The 11,219-nt window shown below is 42.8% G+C and overlaps 1 protein-coding gene across 1 annotated transcript; it reads left to right on the top strand.

Moving 5' to 3' along the window:
* The first annotated feature begins 5,447 nt into the window (after positions 1 to 5,447).
* On the top strand, positions 5,448 to 8,570 carry LOC123074257 (uncharacterized). Its single transcript, XM_044497148.1, has 4 exons — positions 5,448 to 5,697; positions 5,837 to 5,929; positions 6,018 to 6,506; positions 7,806 to 8,570. Exons 1-4 carry the CDS (start codon positions 5,653 to 5,655, stop codon positions 8,316 to 8,318), a joined length of 1,140 nt encoding a protein of 379 aa, XP_044353083.1. The 5' UTR covers positions 5,448 to 5,652; the 3' UTR covers positions 8,319 to 8,570.
* Positions 8,571 to 11,219: the final 2,649 nt, after the last annotated feature.

Raw genomic sequence — 11,219 nt, forward strand, 5'->3', positions numbered from 1 at the left:
TCCACAATGCATTCCCTTGGGCCCAAATATGGTGAGGTGTCATGTAGTCGACGTTCACATGACACCACTAAGGAAATAACAACATACATACTGTCAAAATATCGAACACATATCAAGTTCACATGATTACTTGCAACATGATTTCTCCCGTGACCTCAAGAACAAAAGTAACTATTAACAAATGATAAACATGCTCATGATCAGAGGGGTATTAAATAGCATAATGTATCTGAACATATAATCTTCCACTAAATAAATCATATAGTGATCAACTACAAGATGTAATCAACACTACAAGTCACCCACAAGCACCAATCTATAGTTTCGGTAACAAGATTGAACACAAGAGATGAACTAGGGTTTGAGAGGAGATGGTGATGTTGAATATGTTGATGGAGATTGCCCTCCCCAAGATGGAGAGTTGTTGGTGATGATGATGGCGATGATTTCCCTCTCCGGGAGGGAAGTTCCCCCGGCGGAATCTCTCCGCCGGAGGGCAAAAGTGCTCCTGCCCAAGTTCCGCCTCGAGACGGCGGCGCTCCGTCCCGAAAGTCTCCCCCTTATTTTTTTTCTAGGTCAATGACTTATATACCAGAAGGTGGGCACCGGAGGTGGGCCGAGGAGGCCACAACCCACCAGGGCGCGCCTGGGGGGCCTAGCACGCCCAGGTGGGTTGTGCCCACCTGGTGGCCCCCATTTGGTGTTTATTGGCTCCAATATTCCTCAAATAATCCATAAAAATTCTCCATGAAGTTTCAACTCATTTGGAGTTGTGCAGAATAGGTGGCCTAACGTAGCTTTTCCAGGTCCAGATTTCCAGCTGCCGGAATTCTCCCTCTTGGTGTGTTCCTTGCAAATTATGAGAGAAAAGGCAATAGAATTACTCCAAAAAGCATTATTATGGATAAAAACACTATAAATAACAGTAAGGAAACATGATGCAAAATGGAAGTATCACACTCCTAGACAAGCTAGTGCTGGAGGTGGGGATGATGGTTGTGGCCAGTCACACCCCCTCCCAGCCAAAAGGGGCCCGTCTAAACATGCTAAATCCTGCGATGCCCCATGCAGCTCGAGTCTCCATATCATGAACTTATCTTCCTTCTTCGGGTCATTCTGGGGGCATTCTTATTGGTTCTAAACGAGATACGTTTGAGTTTGTCACTTTAGATCATGGAATATTCTGGGTGAGCATTGTGGTGCATCATCCAGTCTTAATACCTTGTGAGAATTTATGGTGGTGTATGGCCCAGCAGACCACTCTCTTACTTCCATTTTACTTGATGAATTATCTTTGAAAATTGAATCGTGCACGATTCCTATTGTGGTAGGAGGCTATTTTAATCTCTTGCGTTTCCCTTCGGGTAAGAATAACCATAATTTCTCCTCGCCCCTGGCTAACGCATTTAATGACTTCATCAGCTCCTATGCCATTCACGAACTCCCTCGGGTGGGGGCTCGTTTCATCTGGTCCTACCATCAGCCCAACCCGGTCCAGTCAGTGTTAGATCGGGATTTCATCTGCTCTAGTTGGGACTCCTTATTTCCTAGCGCATCTCTGGAAGCTAAACCTGCGGTGGGCTCGGATCATGCCCCCCTCATCTTGGACACTAGCCTCTCTCAATCTGTGACCTCTTTGCGATTTCAATTTGATGCCTCTTGGCTTTTAGTGGAGGGATTTGTAAACATGCTTGCTACCAAGATCACATACCTTCTCTCCCCGTCCCCTCGCTCCTTTGGCCCCATGGATGACTAGCACAAATGCTCTTATGAGCTTCGTAAATTCCTCAGGGATTCGCAGGGAGAAAAACTCCTTAGAGTCCCAAATCTCGGGCCTGGACCTCACTGCTGATTCTACTGGCCTCTCGGATCTCGAGTGGTGAGTTAGATTCAACCTTGAAGCCACTATGATGCAGTTGCAGCAGCAGGCAGAGATCTACTGGCGCCAGCGTGGTACCCTTAATTGGACCCTTAAGGGGGACTCTCCAACAGCCTATTTCTTTGACATTACCAATGGTAGGAGGAGAAGATGCTTTATTGATAACCTCGTCATTAATGGTGTCAGGACCTTGGACCAATCCCCAATTATGGCCCATGTTGTGGAGTTCTTTTCTTCTCTTCTGGGGGCTAAGCCGGAGAGTGGTTTATCGATCTCCCCCTCCCTTTGGGACAATGCTAATAGGATCTCCCATGCTGATAATGAAACTCTAATGGTTCCTTTGTCTGACGAGGAAATCTGGGAGGTCATTAAATCGACCAACCCGAATGCGGCATCTGGCCCTGACGGGTATTCTATTCCCTTCTTTAAGAGGTTTTGGCCTCAGCTTTGGCGGCTGGTGTGTCAAATTATTCAAGGCTTCTGTCTAGAGACTGTGGACATTTCTTGCCTTAACTACGCTGTCATCACTCTTATTCCTAAAGTCAAAGGTGCCGAGCTGATCTCCCAGTTTAGGCCTATTGCCCTTATTAATAACTTTGCTAAATCTCTTGCTAAGGGATTTGCTACTCGTCTTACTCCTATAGCCCACAGAACTATTAGCCCTTTTTAGTCTGCGTTCATCAAGGGCCGGTTTATCCTTGATGGGATCATGTGCCTCCATGAGATCCTGAATGACCTTAAGATTCGTAAATCTAAAGTTGTGATTCTTAAGTTGGACTTCGAGAAAGCATATGACTCAGTTAGTTGGCCTTTTCTGCGAAAGGTGCTCCTGGCCAAAGGTTTTGATGGGGCTTATGTCCATAGGGTAATGCAGTTGGTCTCGGGGGGTCATACTACGGTCTCTGTTAATGGCCAGGTCAGTAATTACTTTGCCAATGGAGGGGCCTACGGCAAGGTGATCCTGCCTCTCCTATCCTGTTCAACTTTGTCGCGCATGCCCTATCTCGTATTCTTTCCCGAGTGGCCTCACATGGTCACATCTCTCCTGTCATCTCACACCTCATTCCGGAAGGGGTCACCCACCTCCAATACGCGGATGACACTTTTATTATGGTAGACCTTAACGATTCCTGTCTTGCTCACCTCAAGTTTATTCTTCTCTGCTACGAAGCCTTGTCGGGCCTCAAGATTAACTTCTCTAAAAGTGAAGTCATAGTTACTGGTGTAGATGATACCGAGGCCTTAAGAGTGGCCCATCTCCTTAATTGTAAGCTGGGCTCTTTCCCCTTCAAATATTTAGGTCTTCCTATTTCCCTGATGTGCTTTATGCGAAAGAGTTCGCCCCTGCGGTGGCGAAAGTTGGCAACAGGGTACTACCTTGGCGAGGTAGATATAATACTAATGTCGGGAAAGTGGTGTTGATCAATGCTTGCTTATCCTCCTTACCAATGTTTCTAATGGGCTTCTACTTGCTCTCGGCTGGCACCCACGTAGGCTTCGATAAGCATAGAGGTGCTTTTTATTGGAATTCGGCTGACAATAGGCGCAAATATAGATTTGTCAAGTGGAAACTTATGAGTAGACCCAAAAACCTTGGGGGGTTGGGCATTATTAACACTGTCGTTATGAATAAGTGCCTCTTGATCAAGTGGTGGTTGAAGATTATGACAACTGGTGTTGGTTCCCTTTGGTTCTAAATTCTTAAAGCTAAATATTTCCCTCAGTATAGCCCGTTATTTGCCTCTGCTCGAGGAGGCTCACAATTCTGGAAGGATGTGGTTAAAGTCAGACCTCTGTTTCTGGCTAATGTTAAGTTTGTTGTCGGGGATGGTTTGTCTATTCGTTTTTGGCTTGACTGGTAGTGTGGGGACTCACCGCTCTCTGTGAGGTTTCCCACACTCTTTTCTTATTGCCCTAACCCAAATATATCTATCGCCGAGCTTTCGGCTAACAATTGGGACTTGGCTTTCCGGCGTTCCCTTTCTCCTGTAGAGTTCGAAGAATGGCAAAGTCTCTCTGCTCTCTTCCCTACGCTCTCGGAGAACGCGGACACGGTGGTGTGGCCCCATACTTCCTCTGGTCGCTTCTCGGTTAAATCTCTATATTCTAAGCTTATTGGTGGATCTCCCACCAATAGATTTACTCAGGTTTGGCGGGCCTGAATTCCCCCGAAAATTAAGATCTTCCTTTGGCAAGCTTTTAGAGGTTGTCTGCTAGCGGCGGACCAAATTCATAAAAGGAATGGCCCGGGATCAGAGTTTTGTCCCCTCTGTGGTGTCGTGGAGGACACAAATCATATATTTTTCAGTGTGTTTTGGCCAAGCTGGTTTGGAGTTGTGTTAGATCGTGGCTCCAGGTCCCCTGGGACCCTTCGTCCTTTTCTGAGCTCCGAGCCCTTGCTAATCATCTGGTTGGAGTTACTAAAAGGGTCTTCCGGGTAGGACTTGGAGCGATTTGTTGGTCGTTGTGGACGATTAGGAATAAGTTTACCATCGAGCATGTTTTCCCTGCTAAGCCTGCTGACTGCTTATTTAAATCATGTGTGTTCTTGCAGCAGTGGAGATCATTGACTAAGACGGAGGACCGGGATGCTCTTGATCTCCTGATCTCTAAAGTTCGGGCCTCGGCGTCTTCTCTATCCAGACAGGAGCATGTTGCTTAGATGTTTTGCGGTGCTTCGACTAGTTGCTGGCTAAGTCGCTTTCAGTCTCTCCGGCCTGCGTGCCGTGTGCTGGCCTGGGTGCCATGTATCTCTCCTTAAAACTGTGGGGCTACTTTGTGTTTGTTCGCTTGGTTGATGTTGTGCGTTGGTACTCTGCCTAGTGGCTTTATTTATAAAATCGAGTGTATGTCTTTTCTCTAAAAAAACGCCATAATAGGATGCATTGAGAGTAGCCTTATCATACTTGACTGCCACCGCCGGTCAGTTGGTTAGCCCAGCGGGAGCACAGGCTGCCCACCCTGGTTCGAGTTCCGACTCAGCCGAAAGGGTGCTTAAAGATTTTCTTCTATAAAAATATGTCGTTAAGGGCTAGTCCTGGCTGGCCTCCGTATACTAGACCACTATCCCGCTAGACCAAGTCAATATACTTTGCATGGTACAGCACGCTATCGTATCACTTTTATATTCAGTTTTGACAGTTAAGTATGTCGTTGAACGGAATGGCTCTGTCCGACATTTTTTGTACAACATTCACACCATACTCTCTGATCGAACGGACACGCAGTGCTGGCCAACTAAGTTGGACGGTGCAGGTGTTGCATCGGGCACACGTCAGACAAGAATCATCGTAGCCGAACTCGCTGTTGAAATGCTTTTACAGACTAAGAAAGACCAAGCGGCCAATAATGGAGGCATGAGCACGGCATATACCTTTAGCTGGGTTCCATGGACCCATATTAATCCATTAGTTAATCAACCAATTAACAAATTAGCTGTCGTTGCGCGTCAGATAAAACAACTTGGAATTTCTTGTCAGCAAAACTAGTTTATGCTCTCATGAGAGGGACATCAATATTTGTTATATGTTCAACAACTAGTGCATAACCGGGGTGACAGCTTGCTCAACAAAAAATAGCCATTTCTTCCTTCTTCGTCCGAAACCAAACACAGAAGCAACCAAGCCAGAGATCCAACATCTAAACCGAGGCGACCTTTCTTGCTACATACTCCTCTCATCACCTGTACTTACTTGACTTCACCCTGCACTTCCACAGTCATATAGGTTGCTACTTCGTTGTCTTTCTAGACCACCAGATCAAGAATACGCAGCATGTGTGGAAAGATGGATGAGGTTCACCTCCACATGGAGCACAAGGTATGCTTTTCTTCAAGCTGGCCGGTAGCAATCGATCTATCTTTATTTTGTCAAAATTAAAATGCTAATTTTCAAAGTATTGATAGTTCTCTCAAATCAATAATAATGTTGACAAGTCGATTTCTCTTCGCTAATTTAGGGTATACCGGGTGGAGAATTTGGAGGAGTTCGTGCCTCAATGTCCAAACCTCCAACGTCTGCCACTTCTAGGCCAAACAGCATGGTTGTCAAGGTAACTGGAATAATTTCTCGTCTTACTATCAACAAAGTTGCTTTTTTAACACATGAATGAATAATTCATAGAAATATTCTGGCCGCAGAAAGTGTGCCCACGGGAGTACATCCCGCCGCACATCGTGGCGGAGGCGATCTCGACGCTGCACGGCCTCGACCTGCGGTGGTCGGGGCCGATCACGCCCAGCGAGCGGCTCTACGTGGAGCAGTACGTGTTGGCCAAGTACCCGCAGTACTCCCACGGCCTCATCGAAGAGGAAAGCTGTGACAAGGACGACCTCTACTCCACCTACTATAGCACCGGCTGCATGTCTGCCTCGCCGGAGGGCGGATCTGGCGAGCGGCGGAGGCAGTCTCCGACGGGGTCACCATCGTCGGCGAGGCCCGACATCGACATGGTCAGGCTGGAGCCGTCGCGTCTGCTGGACATCCTGACCAAGAAGTCTTCCTTCACGGGGAGCTTCATCTCCATACCGGAGATCCAGGCCAGGAACAGGGTGCTCCGGCACTGCGGGCTCACCGACGATGAGTACCTCGTGCTCTTCGCCGCCACGCCCAAGGACGCCATGATGCTGGTAGGTTCAGTAGCAACTTCCCTTTTTTTTCCAAAGAGAAGGGGGTTCCCTCCGCCCCATTTTTTTAGAAACAAGGCAAGAAAACAAAACTGTTCCCAGGATGAGCCAAAGTAGTTGAGCCAGTAACAACTACTCCCTCCATCTAAGTTTACTTAGTATTAAATTTGTGAAAAAAACCTTAGTATTAAATCAGCGACACTTATTTTAGAATGAATAGAGTATTTTCTATAGTTTCATTCGTAGAGGTCTTCGAACTGCTACTCACTAAACTTTCTTTGCTTTACATACCACAGTTACGTTTCTAAACCTACGTTTTTTTTCTATCCTAAAGGAGGTAGAGACCCGGCCTCTACATTATATTTTTAAAGTTATATCCTGTGATTTATTCAACGACTGCAGAATAGATGGTGACACAAATCAAAAAGACACACCAGATGCACATACGGCCACGAGGAGCATCTTCTGAAAAGATGCCAATCAATGTGGGGCTATATATAAATCAACAACCCTAGAATAATTTGAGGGGCACCCGAGTATGAATTACTGTGAGAATCTACAAAATCCAATAAAATTCTCGCAAGCCAAAAAGAGCCTAAATGTCTAGGTAGTCTGTTTTCATTTGCAATGTGTCTTAGACTCATAGTCGCCTATTAAGTATTTATTTTCTAGAATATACACGAGCGTGTATATCATATGTTGATAGGAAAATAAGGGTGAAGAAACCCTCAACCAAGGTTTGTAAGAACCCGGTTTTACTAGGCTAGTAGCCTAGTAAGATGTATTGCCTTTGTTCCAGTAAATAAAGTGCGCGCATTTAATTTAGGACCCTTATAATTCCCGAACGTTTGAATTTTAAGCATTCCTTCCAAACGTTTTTTCATGGCAACTTTAGTTGACACGAGGTGGCAACTTTAGTTGTTAAAACATGACAATTTTGTCTCAATTCTTTTTTGTCAGAAAATTACCATGTTTACCAACCTCACGTGAACTAAAATTGCCACGAAAAGTGTTTGGGTTGCCATGCTTAAAATCCAAATGTTCGGGATTTATCATTGGCCTTAATTTAAGATATAGCTTTACCAATGAATTTACCAATAAATTATGAGTTAATGGCGACAAATATTATAATACCATTAAATGGTCGAATTTGTATTGAAAATAAGTTTTCAATTGTGTGATTCTAAGTCACGTGACTTATCTGTTATTGATCTAATTGATGGTCAAAATTGAATTTGAAAATATGAGTATGCCTTAATGGAGGGAGTATATAACTGGATCCACCTGAAATTTTGCACGCAGATAGGCGAGAGCTACCCCTTCTTCAGGAGCAACTACTACATGTCAATTCTAGCCGACGACCGCGACTGCATCCACGCATTTGCGGCGTACAAGGAGGCCAAGGTCATCGCAGCACCGGAGTCCTGGCTGGACCTCCGCATCAAGGGCTCACAGCTCAGCCAGTACTTCCGCCGCAAGTCAAAACTCACGCATAAGGGCCTCTTCGCCTACCCAGCCGTCTCCGCCGCAGCCCCTGCCGCCGACGACGGAATCACCCCGCCACCGCCGCGCTACTCCATGCACTGGGTCTCCGAGGCGCACCGCAACGGGTGGCACGTGCTCCTGGACGCCACCGCGCTGGTCGTCGGCGAGGACCGGCTGCCGCTGTCGCTGCACCGGCCGGACCTCGTGCTGTGCACGCTCGACGACACGCACTCGCAGCAGCCGTCCGCCAAGGTGACATGCCTGCTCGTCAGGAGGAGGTCCTTCGACACCTCCGCCCTGCCGCCACCGCAGCCGCAGCAGAAACAGTGAATGGAGTGGTGGTGATTGAGTGTCGCCCTTGCTAACACAAACTACTGCTGTCGCCGTCTCATCGTGCGTGATGTGCTTGCATGCATGTCCCGCAAAATAAAGCTGCATGGATCTGCTTGTCTATGAGTAAGGTGTGTGTGTATGTTTGAGCACGAATTGTTTCGGGGTTCTCGGAAGACGGAACACATGTACATCTAAATTGGTTATGTTCATCGTTTTATATCTAAGCGAAAACAGTACTCCCTTTTCTTACACGCAAGCGGAAACAATACTCCCCTAACCGCCGCCCCCACTTTGAACATTTTTTTCAAATACATGTTTGAATATATTTTAATGCATGCTAAAAAATTAAATACACGTGAACTTTTTTCGAATAGATGTGAAATAGTTTTTGATACACATTGAACATTTCTTAAAAAAATACATGATGAACAAATTTGTTTTGCGGGGTGATGTACATTTTTCCAAATACTCGTCAAATTCTTTTTGATAGACATTGAACATTTTTAAATTACAAATGAACATTTTTCCACATACATGTTCGATTTTTTAGTACATATTAACATTTTTTCAATGGTACGGAAAACTTTCTAAATACGTGAACATTTTTTACATCTTATAAGCATTTTTGCAAAATGTCATGAACGTACATTTGAAATCCTTGGACCTATTTTAGTGTCACAAACATTTTCTAAATGGTATGAAATATATTTTTTATAAATCATGCGAGCATTTTCTTTACATTGCATACAAATTTTGAAACGCATGAAAAATTTAAATGTCATGAATTTTTAAATGTATGGATTTTTTTAAAAAAATACACAAACTTCTACACCGCATGAGTATTTTTTTCCATATGCGTGGTGAATTAAAAAATTGAATATATAAATTTATAATATTTCAAAATATAAAAAGTTAAAAAGAAAGAAAAAGGAGAAAGAACCAGCGAACACCCCTGAGTAGGGATGGCAATGGGTACCCATTATCCACGTAACCGGCGGGTAAAAACTCTATTAGGGTAAGGGTATGGGACAAAAGTTTACCCATGGGTATATAAGTAGAAAAATCTCAAACCCATCGGGTAGAGAGGACATGGGATCATATAACCCATACCGCGTATCCATCTACCCGTGTAAAATATGACAAGTGAGCCTCCCGTAGTATTTAACCCATTCATAACACTATTATAACCTCTATACTTTGTTCTGAGTTTGTGAACTTCAAACGTATGACTATGTAGTTTTGTTTATGATTATATGTTGATATTTACGAGTAAGTGCTATTGTTTATGGGAATATGTAGTTGTTTATCATATGTTAATATTTTTTATGTATGTGTATGTTGTTTATAAATTATGATTCTATCTCTTTTGCTTATTGGTATGTGTTTCTCAAGTTGATGTCTTGCAAACATGGGCATTTACAACGCAAAAAAATATGGGTATTTTTACCCGTGGGTAGCCATTCACCCTATTGGGCGACGGGTATGGAAACATTTTATACCCGTTGACGGATATGGGTATAGGTTATGGGTAAGCTCAATGAAGATGGGTAGGGGAACGGGATGGCTTCACCATTAACCAAACCATACAGGTGTCATCCTATCCCTACCCCTAAGGGCTGAAGCTACTACTAGGTGAGACCTTGGGCGCGGCTATGGGCCACCGTCATGTCTCGCTCGACGCGAGACGTAAGGAACTCTCGTGTGAAGGAAAACGCGAGATGGGGCTGTCCCAGGTGCACGGGAGGCCAAACCTTGTTTTTAATTTTTGTTTTTTGCTTTCTTTTTTTGTACTTTTGTTCATACTTTAATAAATAAATAAATATATATATATATATATATATTACAAAAAATCATTTTGCAATTATTTGTTTAAAAATGTTAACCAAGAGTTTGAAAATGTTAAATGTGTATAGAGAAAATTTTCTCGTTTATACAAAAAATTATGCAAAAAAAAATACCAAGTGAGAACAAAATTGATTGTGTAATTCAAAAATGTTAACCAAGTATTTGAAAAATATTTAAAAAGTATTTGACAAAATATAATCAAGCATTTAACAAATGCCAATGTGTATAGAAAAAATGTTGACAGTGTACTCAAAATGGTTGAAAAATATTAGAAATGGGTTAATCAATAATTCAAAACTAATAAATATCTATAGAAAAAATAAACAAGTATTAAGAAATATTAATATTATATTTGAAAAATGTTAAATGTTTAATAAAAATGTTGACCCTATATTCAAAATATATTAATTTTTCATTTGAAAAATATTAATCAAAAATTTGAAAATAATATAAATTGTGTATAGAAAAATGTTGTCCATGTAATAAAAAATTGGTAAACTTGTATTTAGAAAATGTTAAACATGTTTTAGAAAATGTATTAGCTATAGATATGCCAAAAATGTATAATGTGTATCAAAAAAAGTGGACATAAAAAATATAAGTTTTAAAAAATATTCATAATATATTTAAAAATGTTAAACTTGTATATAAGAAAAGTTTTATTTCTGATGTATATTAAAAATGTTGAATGTGTACTGAAAACCAAGAAAAAAGAAAAAAAATCGAAAAACATCAAGAAACAAAAAAAGATAAAACCGTGAAAAGGTGAAGAAATTGCTGAAAAAAACAAAGAAAAACATAAACAAAAGAAAAACAGTAAAAAATGGAAGGTAACTGGACCGAACCAGAGCAACTAGCCAGCAAGGAGCGAGAGATCAGTCGATCCCGAAGAGCGGTCGAGGAGAAGAAATGGGCTGGCATAATACCTACGTAAGGGCATTTCTAACCGATCCCTAAAAATAGCGGAGTATCTGGTGGAGTAAAAGCTTAGTGGAGTATATATACTCCACTCAAATTTCGTCGGAACTAAGCCGATCCCCTATATATAAAGAA

Source organism: Triticum aestivum, chromosome 3D, assembly GCF_018294505.1.
Source record: "Triticum aestivum cultivar Chinese Spring chromosome 3D, IWGSC CS RefSeq v2.1, whole genome shotgun sequence".
NCBI classification, from domain to species: Eukaryota; Viridiplantae; Streptophyta; class Magnoliopsida; order Poales; family Poaceae; genus Triticum; species Triticum aestivum.

Excerpts from the sequence above, each read along its gene's own strand:
- LOC123074257 (XM_044497148.1), top strand. The coding sequence starts at position 5,653 with ATGTGTGGAAAGATGGATGAGGTTCACCTCCACATGGAGCACAAG. Across the intron at positions 5,698-5,836 it reads ACCTCCACATGGAGCACAAG|GGTATACCGGGTGGAGAATT; the intron begins GTATGCTTTTCT and ends TCGCTAATTTAG. Across the intron at positions 5,930-6,017 it reads CAAACAGCATGGTTGTCAAG|AAAGTGTGCCCACGGGAGTA; the intron begins GTAACTGGAATA and ends TTCTGGCCGCAG.